Source organism: Natrix helvetica, assembly GCF_964273705.1.
Source record: "Natrix helvetica genome assembly, chromosome: 5".
NCBI lineage: Eukaryota > Metazoa > Chordata > Lepidosauria > Squamata > Natricidae > Natrix > Natrix helvetica.
The window spans coordinates 45,619,497-45,640,317 of NC_138551.1; the positions used below are offsets into that span (position 1 = coordinate 45,619,497).

The following is a 20,821-nucleotide window of genomic DNA, read 5'->3' on the forward strand; positions in this document are numbered from 1 at the left end:
TTAGGACTGTCAAGGACAGAGAAAATAAATGATTTGTAGGTCAGCCTTTCTGAGTTGACTGATTGGCCAATATTTGTTTCATTCAGAAGCTCCTCTTCTCTGTCATTACAAAAAGGATATGACCTTAATCATTTGGTTAAAAATCAAACCAAATCACATCAAAATGTGGTTTTAATATTAGCTATCACAGTATATAGGCCTTGAGCTCTAAAGAACAGAGTTCCAAATTTGTATAATGTCTTCACCAGATTTTAGAACATTGGCATTCCAAATCCCTAGAAAATACAATGGAAAATAAAGTTAGGCTGTAGAAAATTATTCATTAAATCACAAATAATATTGTTCAAAAGCTTACTGAATCATCTTCAATGATAGCTGCAGAATCAAAAAAATCTGGCCTCAATTCAGCTCTTTCTCGTCGGTTCCTTGAAGGAGGCTGTAAAGAAAGTCCTTGTCAGTAGAGTTTAGGCATATACATTTATATTTGTACCAATCCTTTATACAGATCATTTTAAACTAAAAAAGATGAAAGGAGTTGTGAGAATTCAAACCCATGATTTAATATTATAAGCTTTAGAGATTCCAAGGCTGATATAACATGAAAAACACCTATTTATATATTGGTTGATATAATTGTTTCAAAACTCATTTCTCACCCACTTCCCATTATAGCAGGATACTTAAGACAGTGTTGTTTATATGACTTTAAGTTGTTTAGTTTTAGTGGTAACCACATTTTTAACAAAAAAAATATGTAACGATAAAATTACTGACCAAATCAATAACCATGGTATCTTCGAATTCTTCATTCATATCCTCGAGCTGACCTCGGGAAGACATCATTACATCTTCAAAGATGGGCTCAGCATCATCCTCCATGAGACCCCGCCTTGTTGGGAGACATGAGAAATACAAAAAGATCAATAATGAATAACAAAATCTGACATACCAGATTGTGTTCATTTACTTATGCAAAGGGAAATTCCTTTCTCTCCTTCCTTTTATGCTGGTTTTCAAATCTGCTATAGAGGGCTTTTGACTCCCTGAAAAAGATCTAGCATGGAAAGATGTGTAGAAGGAACAGCTCATCCACTAGCCATGTTTATTCTGCTGAGAAACTACTGAACATAATACTCTTGAATACTTTTAAATATATGAGTAGATATTGACTAATGGACAATATTAGAAGGTTGTTACTGTCACTGTCCCCATAAGCTATTTTTATTTTAGTGGTTAATGTTCTGGATTGTAAAGATTGTAGGTTCTTGTCATCCATTGTATAAAAGAGGATGATTTGTGCCAGTCACATTCTCAGTCCAGTCCAATTGTTGAATGGGTGCGTTATATGCAGCCTTGAGTACAAAATAAATTCTTGTTCTCAAAAATTCCTGTATATATTCGGGGTGTTTTTTCATTTAAAGTAAAACACTACAAAATATTCTTAATATGTATTATTCTGCACAAAGAAGAACTGGTTTTGGATGGCTCATGCTTGATTATAACACATGTTTAATAATTATTTTAAATATTTTCAGCAACTCAAAACAGAATTTTCTTTACCGCTAATACAAAAAAATGAGATAAACCTGATATTTTAGCAGCTTCTAAAATAACTGTCACATTGTTGTTACAGAAGAATTCAATATCAGAACCCAAACCTACTTTTTTCTGTTAAAAATGAAAAGGGTAGTTTAAAATACCTCAATATAATAATCAATATACAATGATTTTGGAATCAAGAATTGAAAACTGTTTTTTTTTCAACCAATGGACTTAAGTTTTGAAGAGTGATAATTTTATGTTCTGTGATTTAAAACTGAAATTAATCCATCAAAACATTGTTTTTTGTATCTAATGGAATCATCTAGAATTATTCTTAAAGTATAGACTAATGATAATTTGTGTTACCACTACAAGAAATTTGAGGTCATTGTAACTCAATTTTTGTTGTGTTGTTCCTTACACTCTTTTTGAATGTTATGCAGTATGTTGACAGAATTAATGAGAAAAAGTTTTCAAAGACATGTATATTGTATTGAATTACATTCCAACTATTTGAAATGTAACATGTTCAGAACAAAGATGACTTTTTCATGCTCTAATAATAGCAAAAAAAAAAAAACCCCTTAGGAAATGGGAAAATACTTTAATTCCCATATAAAGGAATGGATTTTAGAAATATGTGCTTTAGCAATGAAAAAGTTGCCTTGTTACTTCTCCTTTTTGGAAGAAATTCTGAACAAATTTAATCCACAATGAAAGCTTACTTTAAAGACTTACAATATCAGATAAATTTGATAAAGTTATAGTTACAGATTTTTTTGTTTGTTCTTTATATATACTTTCTCATTGTGTAAAATTATTGCTTTTGTCTATGATAAATTAAATATTTTTACTTTGCATTTTTAGTGTATTTCTGAAAATGGATCCATAAAAGGAACTGCTACACTAGGGGATCTGAGGAGAGTTTCGGAACAAAGCAATGGGCATTTAAACAATAGCAGAGAGAAGAAGCCATTCTCTGCAAAAGATGTTAGAAAAGGACTGACTGGAGAAACAGCTCTGGAGAGGAAGTTGCTGAGAGGGACCTCTGGCGTTTATGCTAGACTAGAGTAGTAGTGACCATCTAAAAGAACTTGACTGCTGACTCTAAGGCAGCCTCCGTAGCCTCAATCCCATTTTGTTTGTTCATTTACATTCACTTCAGTTTGATAATAATTTAATTACTAAGGCAGAATAAGGATTCCCTCATCTCTTCCATCCTCTTGTTTTTAAAATCAGACCCATTTTTGACCCCTAAAAAATCTACAACTCCCTCTTATCAAATAAGGTCTAATTCCTTAGCTAAAATTAATTAATAATTCATTCATTCAAGCAGTTTAAGAAGTATATTATGGTGGCACTAAAGTTGCTACATACAGACACAAGTACTTTAAACAGAGCCTTTCTTTTTCTGCTTAGTTTCCTGCTGCTCCTGCGTTGCCCAGCTAAAAGCTAGGTAAGCACCTTATCAAAATGGTATTCCCCTTGGCTAGTCAAAGGAACGATTTTAGTGTTATGCTTGCTCCTCTTGAGGTAAGAGTGGTGACATCGTAAAAATTTGTTTTAAATAAGTACTTCATATTACAAATATTTTGTATTTTTGTATTTTAAACTTAGCATTTATAAATATTTAAATATTTGTAAATATCTGTAATCATATTTAGATAAATACTGTGTTCCACAAGATGCAGATATTTCATAATTTTGGCTATAGAGTGCTCCGGCATCAAGGTATTATAGAGAATATAAAATATATGTTGTTTCACACAGTACAAATTAGAGAAACTTTTATCCACTCATTGTTAAAATAATTAGACACTTAAATGAATTCCTGGCTCTTACTGGATACTTACACTGTATGTCTCACACCACTTCTTCCTTTCATGTAGTTCATTCCCGTCCTGTCCTTTCGACTTAAATCTTCCAATTTCTGCTGACCCAACCAAGATATTTGCATCTGAGGACTTAAGAGCGAATTTAGAAAATCATAATATGAACATTTAATTTTAACATTATTTTAATGTTACTCATAGTTGTTTCAGAATAGAATCAGGGATCTTATACTTTAATCCTTACATTTGTAACTCACTGAATAATGTTAACATCTCTTAAACTAAACAAATCACTATTGTTTTAATTATTTCAGAGAAAGTAGGGAGGAGAACCACATGTAAGTCTCCTTATAACAGACTGGATATAGTAATGTAATGAGCTAAGTATAAATATTAAAATCTGCTAAATTTATCACCACTAAATATTAAGCAATTTGTCTGAATCTGTCATCTGAGAATTGGTTATAGTTTTTTGAAAGATCATCTGTGAACATACAGATATACAGTAGTTGCACCTGCGCAATATCTTCTTTGGAAAATTCTAGAGTTTAAGGACTGTTGGCAGGACTTATGCTGCCATGTAATATACATAAAGATATACTCCTCATGTCTTTGACCATCTTTGGTGGTGGTTCCCTTGACCACTGTCATGGATCTGCCCCCGGACCTCTCTCCAAATGCGAGTTCAGAGGAAGAGGGCGAGTTTGAGTCTGCAGAGGAAATTGTAGAGCCGCGTATTGGTCAGGATCCGGGTTCAGAGAATGCTACCTGCTAAAGCAGCCTCAGCTGGGTTGATCAGATGAGCAACAGGCAGAGGCTGAGTGAGGTGAGCCACAGCTGCAGCAAGTTGGCCAGGAAGCTTCACACCTTGTCCTGATCTAAGGATACTTAGAGCAGAGAGGAGACAGGTACAACACCGGTCAACTAGACTACTCATGAGGAGACATCCTCACCTCTCATGAAGGACTGCACTGGCATTGCCTACTCAACCCGGCCTTGAGGACTTCAGTGTGCTGGAGCAATGTGCCCGGTTCTGTGCTTTGTGTGCTCATGCTGTATCTTGGTCTGTCTGACTCCTGGACTGCTTTCCTGGATTTTGTGTGTGCCCCTTGGACTAGGTACCCAGTAACTCTTGCTATACAAAGCTTGGAATTCAGACCTCCACAACAGGGATGCTTTCCAAGGACCTGTTTGCGGGGTTTAAATAAACACCTGTAGAACTCTTGCCATACGTGCGTCAGAGTGGGGCAGCACAACCACCAAGGTGATTCCACAAATAAGAAATCACATGAATTGGGTGGAGGGATTAAGAAAGGCAGTTCACTAGTGCATTCCAAGGTAGGAATTAGAGAGATATAACTAACTCTTCTTCATAACAACCCTTGTGAATCATCTATACGAGTGAATAACAAGGCTATTACTTTGGAAGTGGGTTCAGGCTATGATAAAATCAAGGAAGTAACAGACTATTGTTTTTAGATTGCATTCCAATTGGTAATAAACAATTTAATAAACATCTTACTTTGACCCAGGTTGCTGCAAAATTTTCTGAAGGTAATGTGATTAAGAAATGCAACCCAAATGGATATATATATCTTAATAGCATGCCCTTGCATATTTCAAAATCAGAATTCACATGCTAGCTGGCAGCGTAAGACAACTGCATTAATTACCTATTTAGAGAATCTTTGGAAGAAATCCAGTCTTTGTGAAGCTTTTAATACAATTTAAAATCTGCCCTTATATTCAAAAGACATTTGGGTTATGTAAGACTTGTTTCAAAATAATAAATGACTTAGGAAAAGAGTGTCTGAAGCATAAACTCCTCATTCAAAAGAAATTAAGAAATTATCATGGGTGAGAAGGATGGATTAAGAGGAGGAGTAATCTTTTCCCCTGAAATGTCAAACAGGAAAGACCAAATCTGAATGTTGCAAGTTCTCTCTCTTGGTTTCTTATTGGAAGTTCCCAAGAACACAGTCTTTGAAATAAATAGATGTGACTCAAAATTGAATGTACTAGAAATGAGGTCCATAAAAGCACTGGCTGTCCAAATGCTTAACAGTAGGATGCAAAAAAACTCAACCCAGAAACCTATTAACTGGTGCATGAAAAGTAGTTCTATTTTATCTGTTAGATTTTCCTGGCAGACAGGTTGAATGTGGAGAAATCTGGATAACAAAATTAGAATAAAAGTTGGCTCAATAAGAGATTGGGAATAACTGGGAGATGCTGGTAATGATGTTGAGACAGACCTACTATAGAAGTAAACTAGGGTAGGCATGGCCACTGTGAAGAATGAGGATATGCACTTCAATCAGTTTTGATACTGTATAACGGGGGGGGGGGGGGAATGGAAACAGAATAGCTTCCCTTTATACTTCTACATCTGGTAGAGAATGTATACCATAAACATCTCTACTGCAGTACTTCATGCAACGGTGATTGTGTTTAAATTAAAAGCATGAACCATGGGGTGACACTATGAGTTGACCTCTTCAACTGCTACTTCTGCTGACTGCAGTTTGATTCTTAACTGGCTCAAGGTTGACTCAGCCTTTTATCCTTCCGAGGTCAGTAAAATGAGAATCCAGATTGTTGGGGTCAATATGCTGACTCTGTAAACTGCTAAGAGAGGGATGTAAAGCACTGTGAATCGGTATATAAGTGCTATTGCTATTATGGGCATCCATAATGGACTCTCAAATTGGAATGGGAGGCATTGAATGGAAGGACAATACAAGGGGATGGGAGTATAAAGGTTATACAAGAGTCTCTTTAGAATATAGCTGATGAATGAGGCTGTGTGGAATGTCTGGCTGATTAGGAGGTAACATTTGGTGAATTTAGTGGGGCAGTTATGATCCAGGAATTCCTGGGGATATGGATCGACACCGGGCTGCAACATGCCAGAAACTGGGATGTGCAAACAAGTGAAGGCTGATCTGTGGGATGCAGGCAGCATGTGAAACAATGCACCCTCTGGTTCACAGAAAAACTTCTCTCTGATTCCTGCTGCCCAAAATGTTGGGGGCTGCTGCGCTAAATATTCTGCTTGTAGTGATACAAATCTACCGATGTAGCAGTGGTTTAAACTTTTGTTCTTTATGTAGAGGATGATCTGGGTTTTTATTGAAGAAATCCTCAAATGGAAGAGCTTCGCGCTAGCCTCTTGATTTAATCATGAAGATTAGAACTACATGACTCCAAAGAGTTATGATTACTGATATCCTCATTCTGACTTTCATGTCTGTCTGTACTAATTTGCTGCTTGGCCCCTGCAGGCTTAAAGCAAAAATATATAGACAATTTCTCTGCTATCGTCTAGCAACTACCAAAAAGTAATCAATTTTTTCCTGGGAAAGTATTGGTACTCGGCCAATTACCATTAGTAATTTTTATCTGTGCAATATGTCAATCTCATTATGCCCATTCAATCTCCTTATTTACAAACACGATGTGAAATTTTTCTTGGGATTTTGCTAGCTCCAGTGTTAATTCTAATACTGGAATTTGCTGCCAGATGGGGGATCACATATTTACACTGATCCCTAACATGACGAAAAGTTTCAATGACACAGAGATGGTTCATTACATATTAGCCAACTAAAAAGTGCAAGCATGATAAACATATAAAGCAAGATCCCGCAGTTCCTGATTACCGAATAAGACGCACCCTTTTTCCTCAAAAAAGAGGCTGAAAATCTGGGTGTATCTTATACATGGAATACATTTTTTGCCTCCTGAAACCCGCCCCTTCACCAAAATGGCCGTGCATAGCCTTTAGGAGGTTTTCAGAGTGCTCCTGGGGGCTGGGGAGGGCAGAAATTAGCAAAAAACAGGCCGTGTTTTGCTTAATTTTGCCCCTCCCCAGTCCCGAGGAACACTCTGAAAGCCTCCTAAAGGCTATACATGCCATTTGGAGGGGGGAGGGGGGCGTTTTTGGGAGGTCTGCAGAGTGCAAAACTTTTTTTTTAATTTGCCTCTTCAAAGTCTTGATGCATCTTATACTCTGGTGCGCCTTATACTCTGAAAAATACGGTACCTATAGCCATGCATATTAGCTAATTGAACTCCTATCTTCACCTACTAGAGAAGCTATAAAGAACTTTTTGAAACAAAGTATGAGATATCCTCTCATTGAAGAATTTCTAGGAATTGATACCAGTAGCTAGGTGAGAAATATCCTTATGGAGACAGGGAATTAAGATAGTCATGAGCATGTATGGAAAAATCTGTCTTCAATTTACCTTTAGAATGCATTCTAGAATACAGGTGACATCTGGAAGAGATATGGTCTTATCCTAGTCTGGGCCTCCTCTGTTGGGTGGGACTAATGTAGTGGGAGAAAGAAATATGGCAACTATGGTATCAACAGATAGCACTGATTGGTGGTTGATGTTAAGTTGTATCCAACTCTTTGGACCTCAACCTTATAGACCATAGCACACTAGGCTCCCATGTCTTCTCCTGTCTCCTGGAATTAATTACAATGGAAAGAAAGGTTGTTTCTTTTCTTTTAGTGGTCTTAAAGGTGATAGTAAGTACCGGTAGCTAGAAGGGGATGCTTTCAACTATGGGTGTCTGTGGAAAATGAAGTGATATCTAATTGCTTCAGAGGATCTCATTAACCTAAATCATATACTCTAGTTTTATGTTTTAAAATAGTGGTCCATTTGTGGGCTGCAGCCCAGGGACCCTGTTTAAAACATTCTGAGCTTCACAGAATGACTGCACTCGAAATCTTAATTTCAGCAGTATTTTAACATTAATTTCCTATTATTACAGAAATATTTCATTGGTACATACTTGTTTAAAAAATCTTGTTCAGATCCAGGTTCTGACTCGTGCTCTGGTATTTGCTCCCCAATTTGTCGAGTGTTTTCTCTCAACACTGTTGATGTGAGCTGAGGTGTCTGTAGAGCACCTGGGGTCTGGATGCTGTCGTTTCTATTCAGCCACGAGCCTTCAATATTCTCATCTGATACATAACAATAAACTATTATAGTAAGCAGGATTTTGTGCAATTATGTGGCTGAAAACAGTATATAGATTGAAGCAGATTTTTTTTTAAAAAAGTCAAAATCTAATTTTCTATTTAACATTAAGATGAATTTATATAGCAACTTTTCAAGATTTTATTCCAATAAACACATCAACCTTAATTTATTACTGGTTAATTAATAAAGCAAGCAACTAATGAAATGCAATCACAACAGGAAAAAGTAGTTAAATCATCATCTATTTGAAATCTTATTAAATTTAATGCAGTATACACATACGGATACACACACACACATGCTCATACACACTGCATTCAGACAGTATTCAAACCCCCTTCATTTTTGTCAATTTTATTATGTTGCACCCTGATTCTACAGTTGCTGAAATTCATTTTTCCTCATTAATCCACACTCACTACTCCATAATGACAAAGTGAAACCAGAATTTTAGAAATGTGGGAGATCTGAATACTTTCTGAAGGCACTGTAGATGTGGGTATGTATGTATATATGTATGTGTGTATATGTGCGCACCTATATATGCCTAAAACCCTAATTAAAAAATAATCTCCCAACAAAATAAATAAGAGTTAATGTGAGGAAAGAGAAAGTGGAAGTTGCTTGGACAGACTGAAGTATATGGAGTTACACTAGAGGGAAGTACAGTGCTTGGTAGAATATTAGAGAATGTGGATGTGAATAAATGTATATTGTGAATAAACAGGATGACAGCTGCAAAGATAATGAGAGAATGATATTATACAGAAAAAGCAAAATAAATTTCAAGGACATAAAGAAGGCATTAAGGGGACAATTAATATTAAAAGAGAGACAAAAATGTGGAATGATTTTATTGGAAATGGATGAAGAAGTCTAAAGAAGAGTTCTAGCAAATGAAAAAGATTTAAGAATAAAGCTATGAAAGAATTAGTTTATTATGCATGCCTGGGAAAATATTTAGCAGGATTCTGACTGAAAGCATGAAGATACATAGCAAGTGAAGCAAGTAATTGAGAAATGTAACAATGTGAGAAGTAGGGTTTATTGTATATTTCTTCATTTTACAAAATATGAAAAAGTGAAAAGATCTGAATTGCAATGTTTTGCATGAATATGGAATTGAGGTTTGGTTGCTTGTGTAAAAATGCAGGGTATCATGGAAATAAATCATGTTTTAAAGTAAAAATAATGCTTAATGGATAGTTCAGCAGGGAGCATTAAGAGAAAGATCTGGGATGTTACACCTTGGGCTGTTTAATATATTTTTGAATAAATATTTAAGGAATGCTTGGGATGACATCAGACCATCTTAATTGGAGATGTGAATATTGGGAAAATGTATGCAGAAATGTTGTGTAATGAACTATGTGGATGGTATTATGTAGCATATCATCTATTGTGAAGAATAAATATTATTTTAAATAAATACACACTGCTGGATATAAAAGCATATTTCTGCCCACCTTTGACTGTTGAAAGAAAAATTGGTATTATAGGAAAAAAAAATAACTGCAATAGGAATGGGTTAATTAAAAACTATGTGAGATCAAGAAGAGATAAGAAAAAAAAATCAGGTAATGAATGAATGTGGATCGAATAATGAAATGGGTTTGGTTACATGGGTTGAAGACATTAAGATCAAATTGGGAAATCCAAAAATTCCAGTCATAGCTAGATAGAATTTATAAGATACTCAAAGAGAAAAAAGTGAAGCATTTTAAGAACAGAAAGCAGTATATGAGTCTGTATGCATGTAGTAGAAACAAAGGTGGTTTTCAAGGCTAGAAAAGAATGAAGAATAAACATTACTGGTAGTAAATTACTTGTACTTAGGTTTTTTTTCTTTTCCAATTTTAATTGTTTTTACTTCTTACTCCTTTTCCATATTCTGCATTACACAGTTTATGCTGACAGGCAATATCCTAATGTATCTTCTGCATAATTTAAGTGCAAAGGACTCCTAAGATCACAAACCTGTCTATAGTCCTTGACTTGCAACCATTTGTTTAGTGACTGTTCAAAGCTACAATGGCACTGAAAAAAATGAATTGTGACACATTTACAATCCTTGCAGCATCTCCATGATGCTGCATGATGAAAATTCAGACGCTTGGCAACTGGCTCATATTTATGATGATCGACCGTCTAACAAGCAAAGTCAAAAGGAAAGCCAGATTCACTTTACAACTATTTTACTAGCTTAACAGCTGCAATGATGCACTTAACAACTGTGGCAAGAAAGGTGATAAATTGGTGCAAAAATTGGTGCACTTAACCATCTCACTTAGCAACAGAAATTTTGGGCTCCATTGTGGTCATAAGTCAAGGACTATATGTGTTGCTTTATTTCTGTCTGAGGAAAGCATTAACGAAATAATATTCCATTCTGTTGATATACTGATTCAAAAACAAATGTGAGCTTAATTTTCAGAAACCGTTTGAACCAAATAAAAGCATGAATAAGTCATATTTTTATTTAACATTCTGACTACAATATATAATCTTTAAAGCCACATTTACCTTCAACTCTTTTCTTATGAAGTGGAGGTCGACCTTTCTTATTTCGGACAGAAGAAGTTTTGCTACTGCTGCTCCCACTATTCACAGACATCCTATCGTCCTCACCACCTGTCACTAATGAATTTCTATAGGAAATCAATGGAAGCCATACATCTTCCCTCCTTTCCATCATTTGTTCTGTTAGGAATTTCTCCAAATATGTGTGACTGGATTGGAGAAGAGAGAGACGAGTATAAACAAATGACTAAAATAGGTAACTATAGCTACAAGCAACTTCTGTTTTAAATACCTATTCGTTCCTTGCATTAGGATTATCTATAATCTATACTCCTGATTTAAGAGTTAGATCTACTCTGATTTTTTAGGGGGCCAGCAATATAACTCAATTATTTGTGGAAAAAAATATATCAGACACTACATATATGACATTTATTTTCAGAGCTAATACAATAGCATATTAATTTACATAAGAATTGATTGAATAAAACTATTAAATAATCTAAATGATCAAGGAATATGAAATTAAATGGACATGTACGTATTAAAAGATGTATTCCAGAATAATAATCAAAAGCCTTCAGAACACAATTGCAAATGACTCTATTTCAAGACCACAGAAGTGACAGCTTTGATTTTTTAAAAAAGTCCTCCAGGTCTTTTTTTAACTCAACAAATTAAAACAAGATAACTCTATGAGAAAATAACTTCACACATATTGCACTGTATGCTCTCATAACATAAAATGAATTTAGATCAGTAAATAGTGGTACGATATAACAAGGAATATCACATATATTTCTATTGTTTGGGAAGGGGAGGGAATGAAAAAAAATTGCAGAAATTTTACATCTATATTCAGACTAACATGAAAAATGCTCTGGAAAGTACATTTATCACATCAGTCACAGAGTGACTCTATACACTTTCTTTTCTCATATGTCTGAAGAAATTCTAACAATAGAAATTATAAGAAATATAATTATTTTCTTCTAATAATTATTGTTTTATATGTCTCTAGATTTATTTATTTATTATATTTATATGGCTGCCCATTTCGCAAATGAGTCTGGCCAGTGTACAGATTTATTGAATGCTACAAGGCTTGACAAAGCAATAGGTGAAAATGCTTTTTTTTTAAAAAAAAAATACATTTTCTGTCTAAGCAGCTACAAATGATTTTGTTTCCTTTGTAAGATTTTTTTATGTAGCAACTATTTTTAGCACAAAGTATACAGCACACAAACAGGCTAAATATACACAAAATTCATAATGTAAAATTTGATCTACAAGGACGGAGTCATGGAGTGGAAAAGATGTTTTTCTTATGCTAATAACCCCATATCTTAAGTTCTTTAGCAAAACTTTTTTCTCTTGCCAACAGACATTTGTTGGAAAGATGGCTTTTCTCAATGGTGGTATGCTATCTCTCAAATGCCTTCTAAGTTACAATATTTATTGGCTCTGATGCAATAACTTCAGTGCTAAGATAAATATTTTAAAATTTCCAAGACATATAAAAAGACATGTAGTCAGTTCTGATGTTTTTATGCTTTGTTTTGTTTGAACATGTTTCCAATTTTAAATTGACTATTTTATGCCCCCTGCATATTACTGAGAAGTTTTAGGATGATGATGGATTAAATAAAATAGTATGCATTGCCCTAAACAGATTGGCTTTCTCAGTATGGTCAAGGAAATTAAGCAAAATAACATGGATTCAACCCAAAAGCTTGAAGGAACACTGAAGTCTATTCATGTAATATAATCTTTTCCTCCTTTCCCTCAATCCAACTTGGTAGAGCTTCAATTATTTTCCTCTACACTGGGAAAGTGATTATTACAGTGGGGAAGAGAGACTGCTGAAGGAAGCAGTACTACCCATAAATAAATTCAATTTGATTCTATTTCTCATTACCAATATCTATCTCAGAAATGTTAGAGCTTCCTGTCTGAATGTATATGCTAGACTACAATAAAGTCTACCTCCTCTCTAGTGGTAAAAGATATATAAATGTTCAGAGAATGAAAATATAATATGCTAAAACAAATAGTGAGATTTTGTTGAGAATATCAGAATTCTCTCAATTTAAAAGACAAACCTCGTTGCCAACACTTTTTTACATAAACTTATAAAAATTGTAATTACCGTAGATGTACAATTAAACCAGACTTTTTACTTCAATGCCATTTATAAATAAAGTTGCTTACAATCAGCAAAATGTATTACTTACACAGTTTTCTTGTCCTGTCGTAATAATTTAGATGAAAATTCACTAAGTACTTCCAGGAAAGCAAGGTTAGGAGGTGGATATTCCTGTCCTTTTTGATTTTGATATTTAAATGCAAATTCTATGCCATCTCTGTAATAAGATATTAAGAACTAAATAACTGGTCAAATGTTATAAACTCTATACAAACTTCAAATAAAATACCATGCGCAGTGAAAAAGAAAGGATGATTCAATGCATCACTATCCATATTCAATATAATATCTTTATATTTCTTAACATTTTTAAAGTATATGTCAAAAAGATTTTATGAAAAATTATGGATTTATCAGCAAGCAAACAAACAAATGGTTGCCTTCAATATTAGAAATGTGGTGTGACCACAGATTTACAATCCTGGATTAAGTATTTATGCTAGGTTTCGCTTGATGAACTGGTTTTCCATAGATATAAACGGATAGACCATTCAACATTGTTTTTTTGTAATCATGGTTAAATTGCATGTTTAAATATCAGGGAGAAATTATTTTCATTAAATGTAATATATATTTTCATTGCTTTTGGTTTTTTCTCTTCTTGTTTTTGGTTTTTTCCTTTTAAATTTTTTTTACAACTTTTCTTTTTATACATTAAAATAATTTTAAAGCATTTATTACTTACACTAGAGGTCATACACATAGTGATAAATAATATGCAGTGATTGCTATTTATGAATCATTTCTTCAAATTGCTTAGAACAAATGTAATACAATATAGAATGCTGTTTAGAAAATGTGACTAACATTTAAACAATCAACTTTTATAACTATTTATTACAAAAGCCTAATTATTCTCTTAAGCACCAATGCAATAACCCCCCCCCCCCCCACACACACACAATAAAACAATGTGTAGTCTTACTGGACATATTTATAACCTATTTTAAAAAAGGCATTACTTGACTTCAACACATTCTTTGCCACTCACTTGTGTAATGTGGCTACAGCTTCTCTTGTCTTTATCTGGTCCAGACCAAAGGTAAGAGCAAAACGACGGGCCAGCTCCTTGATGCCACTGACATGGGCAGATGTCCTGTCCAAGTTAGGACCTTGCTCTTGAACAAGCTCATTAAATAGCTGCAGAAAGAACTCAAAGTTCAAATCTTTACAGATATAGTGGCACATTCTATATCAATATTTAGGGCTTAGAGCTGTGGTTTCCAACAGATCTTAGAAAAGAAAGAAATGAATAATGGAAACTATCTGATAAACTTACTGTATGTATGTATGTATGTATGTATGTATGTATGTATATGTATAGTCTACCCTTTTATGTGGAGATTAGCATGCAGGGCAGACCATTATAATGTTTGATTGCATTAATAATAATGTATAATTTTTAGATTTCTCTTAATTAGGAGACTTTCACGTATTCTCTCAACATCATTTGTAAAATATGGACATACATTTCAGTAAATGTTTATTAGGAAAACTTGGAGTGCCTTTGTTTTGTTAAAGGAGCCTCTCCGCCTTTTTTCTCTAATTCAGTTATACTCAGCAATGGGATTCTGTCATACTACGAAGTAACAGTTACAGAGGTATTTCCATCTTTCTCCCCTATGTGAAAGAGTAGTAATAACACTACTTGTAATATCATGTTTCTCAATCTTCTTTTTTTAAAAAAGGCGGCTAATCTTTATCTAAGCTTGCAATGCAACAGGTTTTTTAACTCATAACGCTGACCAAAGTACTAAATAATAAAACTATTGAAATTTGATACTAAATATGCATACTGAAGATAATAGTTGGAGCACACTGTTTTTCTATTTTAACTGTATTGTATGAGCTGTACAGCCTTTTTGTTCACATATATTTTGTCAAAATTAATCTATGATTAATTAAATTAATGTATTCTGAATGAGAATAAAGTGATTAAGATCCTGGGCTAGCATCAGACAGATCCAGGTTATAGTTTAGTTCTAGGTGACACTGGGCCAGTCATTCTTAGTTCAGCCTACCTCATAGGGTGGTTGTTATAGCAGAATGTTGCCTTGAGTTCCTATAAGGAAGGGGATGCTATAAATTAACAAATAAATAAAATAATTTTATGATGTAGTCCTGAACTGATCACAGATGACAATTTTTAACTGTTCCAGATTATCCAAATCAGAAATTTTCTAATAGTTTATAAATATTCATATTAAACTCTATCCTATGGTCACATGATAGCAACAGAATATTCAAATATATGAAGAAAGTTATTTGTAAACAAGACATATTTAAGAATTAGTGTGGGCTAAAGATTTTTACCTGCTGTAAACTGAGAATGAGAGTTTTTGCACATTGAATTTTATCGATTTGTCTTGTTTTACTCAATGTCTCCTTAATGATATCACCATAGTCATTGTAGTACTAAAAGCAAGAAAAAAACACATTTTAACTAACAATGCATTTAATTTTTATTGACTATCTTTTTCTTAATCAACCCTTGATGTGGTGTTTTAAATTGTCTTATCTAATGAACCATCCCTCCTACACTAGAATTAATTAATAAATGCTAATTTCGAATAATGTTAAGCTAAATAGTTTTATACTGCCAACTGAATTTCTCTTTGTACATAAGGTAAGATTTTGTGTATAAAAAACCCCCTCTATTTCATTATACCTCCATGCAAAGACCTAAGATCCAACCCAAAGTCAAGATAACCGCCATGCAGAAATAGTATGGTGGAATTCTAGTATTAAAAAATAATGATCACTAACATAAAGAAATAAATCCAGTTACACCCAGTAGTACAATAGTTAAGGCCCCATGTTTGAAACCACCTTTGGCACAAAGCCAGCTGGGTAACTTTGGACCAATTATTGTTTTTCAACCCTAAGAAGAAGGCAATGGCGAATCATTTCTGATGATCTTGCTAGGAAAGGATTTGTTTAGGCAATTGTTAGGAATGAGGATTGACTCCAAGGCACAAAATCAAGAACCATAAAGTAATATTTTTCAATTGTAGTGTTACGAAAATAATTCAATTGTAAATATTTTGGACAAAGTACTCAAGAACATTATTCACTGGGAAAGTTAAAATTATAGACGTATTTATAATGGAAGTTTTGCATTGGAAACTTTTCAATGATTCCTTCCTACTTAGTGCCACCTTGAATACTTCATCTTATTTTGTTCGAAAGGATCTCTTCAACCCCAGCCAGGCTGAAGTAAATGGAGGATTATTTTAAAATGTATGCCTGACTTTTCACCAAAATAAAATTAGCCTTAGATATATCCATATATTTTGGCAAATCTGATTTGTTAGGACAAAGTAACAGAGCACAGAATCATACCTTCATGTAATGCTTGAAGATATCAGCTGCCGCGTGCATATCTACAATATCATAAATTATAAGTTTACTAAAGGCAGCCAAAAGATTCCTTCTCTTGTGTAAAGCTTCGATTTTATTAGCTTCATCTTCTTCATCTCCCTCTAAACAATAAATAAAATAAAATACAGTTGCTTTTTAATGTCATTATTTCTTATTTACCTAATTGATACATTCTACAGTTCTCTAAAATATGATGGGATAGTTATGTTGTGATCGTTGTTAACTAGCAACAAGAGAAAGTTGCTAAAAATACCATACTGGAGTGTTCCTGGCCAAGATTTGATTGGCAGCATTCTTTCTAGATACTCAATTACATTTAGTCTCCCTGCCCCTGGGGTGAAATCCAGCAGGTTCTGGAGAACCAGTAGTGGAAATTTTGACTGGTTCGGAGAACCGGCAAATACCACCTCAGCCTGGCCTCAGAGTTCGGTAGGAATGGGGATTTTGCAGTACCCTTCCCCTGGAGCGTGGAGGGAATGGGGATTTTGCAGTATCCTTCCCCTGCCACATCCACCAAGCCACACTCACAGAACCAGTAGTATAAAAATTTGAATTTCACTACTGCCCTGGCCCCTTTCTCCCTTTGCTCCTGAAACTACAAGTAGTCCTCGAGGTACGAACCTAATGGAGCCTGTCCGTTAGGTTCGTAAGTAAAATAAAATTGTTAAATGAATCAGACTCAATTTTTATGAATTTTTAAAATTAAATTAATTAATAGAATCAAATGGCTCATTAAATGAAGATCTGACTTACTATTTCCTCTGATTCATTAACTGATCATTGCCATCGTTAACTGAACTGAGAGGCTTTCCCACCACCACCTATCAGAGGTTTCCAGTTGCCAGCAGGCTCTCAGAGTTTGCAGTTGCTTTTTAAAAAACTCATTTGCTACTAGTTAGCTCAAACTTCTTTAGACAGCTGCCCAGAGGGCGGTGAGGTGGTAATTTACCCAACTCTCCGATTGTAGTTGCTTTAAAAAAACAAGACCTGCCACTAATTAGCTTAAGAATCTCCAGCCAGGCACCCAGAGGGAAATGATGGAAGGATTTACAGAACTCTTGGCTTGCAACAGTAACAGAGATGCAAGGGACTTTGAGGTCATCTAGTCTAACCCACTGCTCTCACAAGAAAGTATTTCTGATAAATGCCTATCCTGTCTCTTCATAAAAGCTTCCAGTCATCGGGCACCCACAACCTCTGGAGGCAATTTAAATTTAAAACCTACAAATTACAATAATATAATCTTCAAAATAAAAGCAAAGAAACACAATGAGGTCAGGTGTCTGCCAGGTGCTACTGCCAGCAGAGACAAGAGGCGTATTCTTAAGATAGTCAAGAATGCAAGTAAGGACTGTGACGTTGATGCTATTATACATCTTGGCACTAATGATCTATCCCAGAAAGATGTACTTTCTGTGCAGAATGATTTCCAGAACTTGGGGTATGAACTTAATAGTATAGGTTGTAGGCTTATCTTTTCAGAGGTTTTACCTGTATATAAGGAACAAAAAGGGAAGGGCCAGCGTGTAGCAGAGTTTAATGTTTGGCTAAAGGAGTGGTGTAAAAGGGAAGGCTTTGGTTTTATTAGTCATGAAGCCTGTAGCTGGTCCAATGAAAAACTGTACAAAAGAGATGGGTTGCACCCATCCAAGAAAGGAACTGAGTTACTTGGCATTAAATTCACAGATTTTCTTGATAAACATTTAAACTGAAGAGCGGGGACAGAGAATTAATAGATACAGAACATCTCTGTCCCCAGCAAACTAAAATTCATAGGGTTATAAATGCATGTAACATAGATGTGTGTGTGGGTAAGATTATCACTCCTGCTGTCAAGCAAAACCAAGCATGTAATAGTGATTGTCATACCATGTGCATGAATCACACAAGTGGCAAGAAAATAGGGGCAGTCAGGCATAATACAGGTTATGTAGACAGTAAACACAAGGTCAATCAAAATGGACTCAAATGTCTATATACCAATGCACAGAGTATGAGGAATAAACAGGGAGAATTAGAAATTCAAGTAAAAGAGGGCAGATATGATATTATTGCCATTACAGAAACTTGGTGGGATGAAACTGACAAATGGAACATACAGCTAGAAGGATTTAAATTATTTAAAAGAAATAGACCAAATAAAAGAGGAGGTGGAGTTGCACTATATATAAGAAATAACTATGTCTCTACAGAAATAGAGCACAACAATAATGAGAACTATCTTGAATGCATTTGGGTCAATATTAAAGGTTGTGGGGGAAATGACATTGCCATAGGTCTATACTACAGGCCACCCAACCAAGCAGAGGAAGAAGATGAACTTTTTGCTAGTCAGCTAACTAAGGTATGTAGGAAGCACACCACAATAGTAATGGGAGATTTTAACTACCCTGACATCAACTGGGAAACAAACTCTGCACCAAGTGGAAGATCCAACAGGTTCCTAACAAACCTAGCAGACAACTTTGTTTTCCAAAAAGTAGAGAAGGAAACAAGGGGATCAGCCATACTGGACTTAATTCTCACTAACAGAGAGGAAATGATAGAAGGTGTTGAAGCCATAGGAACCCTGGGGGCAAGTGACCATGCAATATTGGAATTCAACATTATCCAAACACAAGTAGTAGAACAAAGTCAAACTAGAGTCTTGGACTTTAAGAAAGCTAATTTCAATAAACTTCGAGAGAGCTTGGGAAAAATTCCATGGATGAGAATCCTCGAGGGGAAAACAACTCAAGAAGCTTGGGAAATTTTGAAAAATGAGATTAGAAAAGCCCAGTCTAACACAATACCAATGAAGAAGAAAAACAACAGCTCCCAAAAGAAACCAGCATGGCTGCATAAACAACTATCTGACAAACTGAAAGACAAAAAAAGTAAGTATAAAAAGTGGAAGGAGGGGGACATAACTAAGGCAGAATATCAGCAAATAGCCCGAGCCTGTAAAGATGAAGTGAGGAAAGCTAAGGCTCACAATGAAGAAAGGCTTGCCACAAAAGTAAAAATTAACAAAAAAAGCTTCTTCCAACATGTTAAAAACAAGAAAAAAGTTAAGGAAACAATTGGTCCATTGCTAGGAGAAAGTGGCAAGAAGGTGACAAGCAACAGGGAGAAAGCAGAACTATTTAACTCATGTTTTGCATCTGTCTTTACACAAAGGGATAAAACAGTCCAACCTATCAAAAGCAGCACCACAAAATTAGGAACACAAATTGAAATAGGGAAGAAAATGGTAAGTGAGCACCTGTCTACCCTAGATGAGTTCAAATCACCAGGACCGGATGGATTACACCCCAGAGTTCTGAAGGAACTAGCAGACGAGATCTCAGAACCACTGAATTATATCTTTCAGAGATCCTGGAACACCGGGGAACTACCAGAGGACTGGAAAAGAGCTGATGTGGTTCCCATCTTCAAAAAAGGGAAAAAATTAGATCCAGGAAACTACAGACCTATCAGCCTAACCTCAATACCAGGAAAGATTCTGGAAAAAATAATCAAGCAACGAATTTGCGAACACCTAGAAGCAAACAAAGTAATAGCCAAAAGCCAACATGGATTTGTCAAAAACAGATCATGCCAGACTAATCTTATTGCATTCTTTGATAATGTGACAAAATTAGTGGACCAGAGGAATGCCGTTGATATAGTTTACTTGGACTTCAGTAAGGCTTTTGATAAGGTAGACCATAACCTACTACTAGATAAAGTAGAAGAATGTGGGTTAGACAGCATCACCACCAGATGGATTGGTAACTGGCTGACCAACCGCACTCAACGTGTAGTTCTCAATGGAACTGCATCTACATGGAGGGAAGTATGCAGTGGAGTACCCCAAGGCTCTGTTTTAGGCCCAGTACTCTTCAACATCTTCATCAATGATTTGGATGAGGGAATAAATGGGGAACTCATCAAATTTGCAGATGATACCAAGCTGGCAGGAATAGCCAACACTCCAGAAGATAGGCTTAAGATACAGAAGGATCTTGACAAACTTGAACATTGGGCACTATCTAATAAAATGAAATTCAATGGTGAAAAGAGTAAGGTTCTACATTTAGGCAACAAAAACGGAATGCACAGGTACAGTATAGGTGATACCTTACTCAGTAGTAGTAACTGTGAAAGGGATCTTGGAGTCCTAGTGGACAACCATTTAAATATGAGCCAGCAGTGTGCAGCAGCTGCCAAAAAAGCCAACACAGTTCTAGGCTGCATCAACAGAGGGATAGAATCAAGATCACGTGAAGTGTTAATACCACTTTATAATGCCTTGGTAAGGCCACACTTGGAATACTGCATTCAGTTCTGGTCGCCACGATGTAAAAAAGATGTGGAGA

General features: G+C 35.1%; 1 protein-coding gene across 3 annotated transcripts in view; it reads right to left on the minus strand.

Annotated features, from left to right (window-relative positions):
- Positions 1 to 131: 131 nt before the first annotated feature.
- STAG1 (STAG1 cohesin complex component) overlaps positions 132 to 20,821 on the minus strand; it is a 219,827-nt gene continuing 199,137 nt past the window's right edge. For all 3 annotated transcript variants that reach the window (XM_081955375.1, XM_081955376.1, XM_081955374.1), the window contains exons 25-34: positions 16,443 to 16,582; positions 15,414 to 15,515; positions 14,092 to 14,240; positions 13,129 to 13,257; positions 10,898 to 11,103; positions 8,184 to 8,355; positions 3,396 to 3,506; positions 775 to 889; positions 356 to 436; positions 132 to 275 (exon numbers count right to left, since the gene is read on the minus strand). In XM_081955375.1, coding sequence (XP_081811501.1) covers positions 252 to 275; positions 356 to 436; positions 775 to 889; positions 3,396 to 3,506; positions 8,184 to 8,355; positions 10,898 to 11,103; positions 13,129 to 13,257; positions 14,092 to 14,240; positions 15,414 to 15,515; positions 16,443 to 16,582 — 1,229 coding nt within the window. In that variant the 3' untranslated portion in view covers positions 132 to 251. The remainder of the gene's footprint in view (positions 276 to 355; positions 437 to 774; positions 890 to 3,395; positions 3,507 to 8,183; positions 8,356 to 10,897; positions 11,104 to 13,128; positions 13,258 to 14,091; positions 14,241 to 15,413; positions 15,516 to 16,442; positions 16,583 to 20,821) is intronic.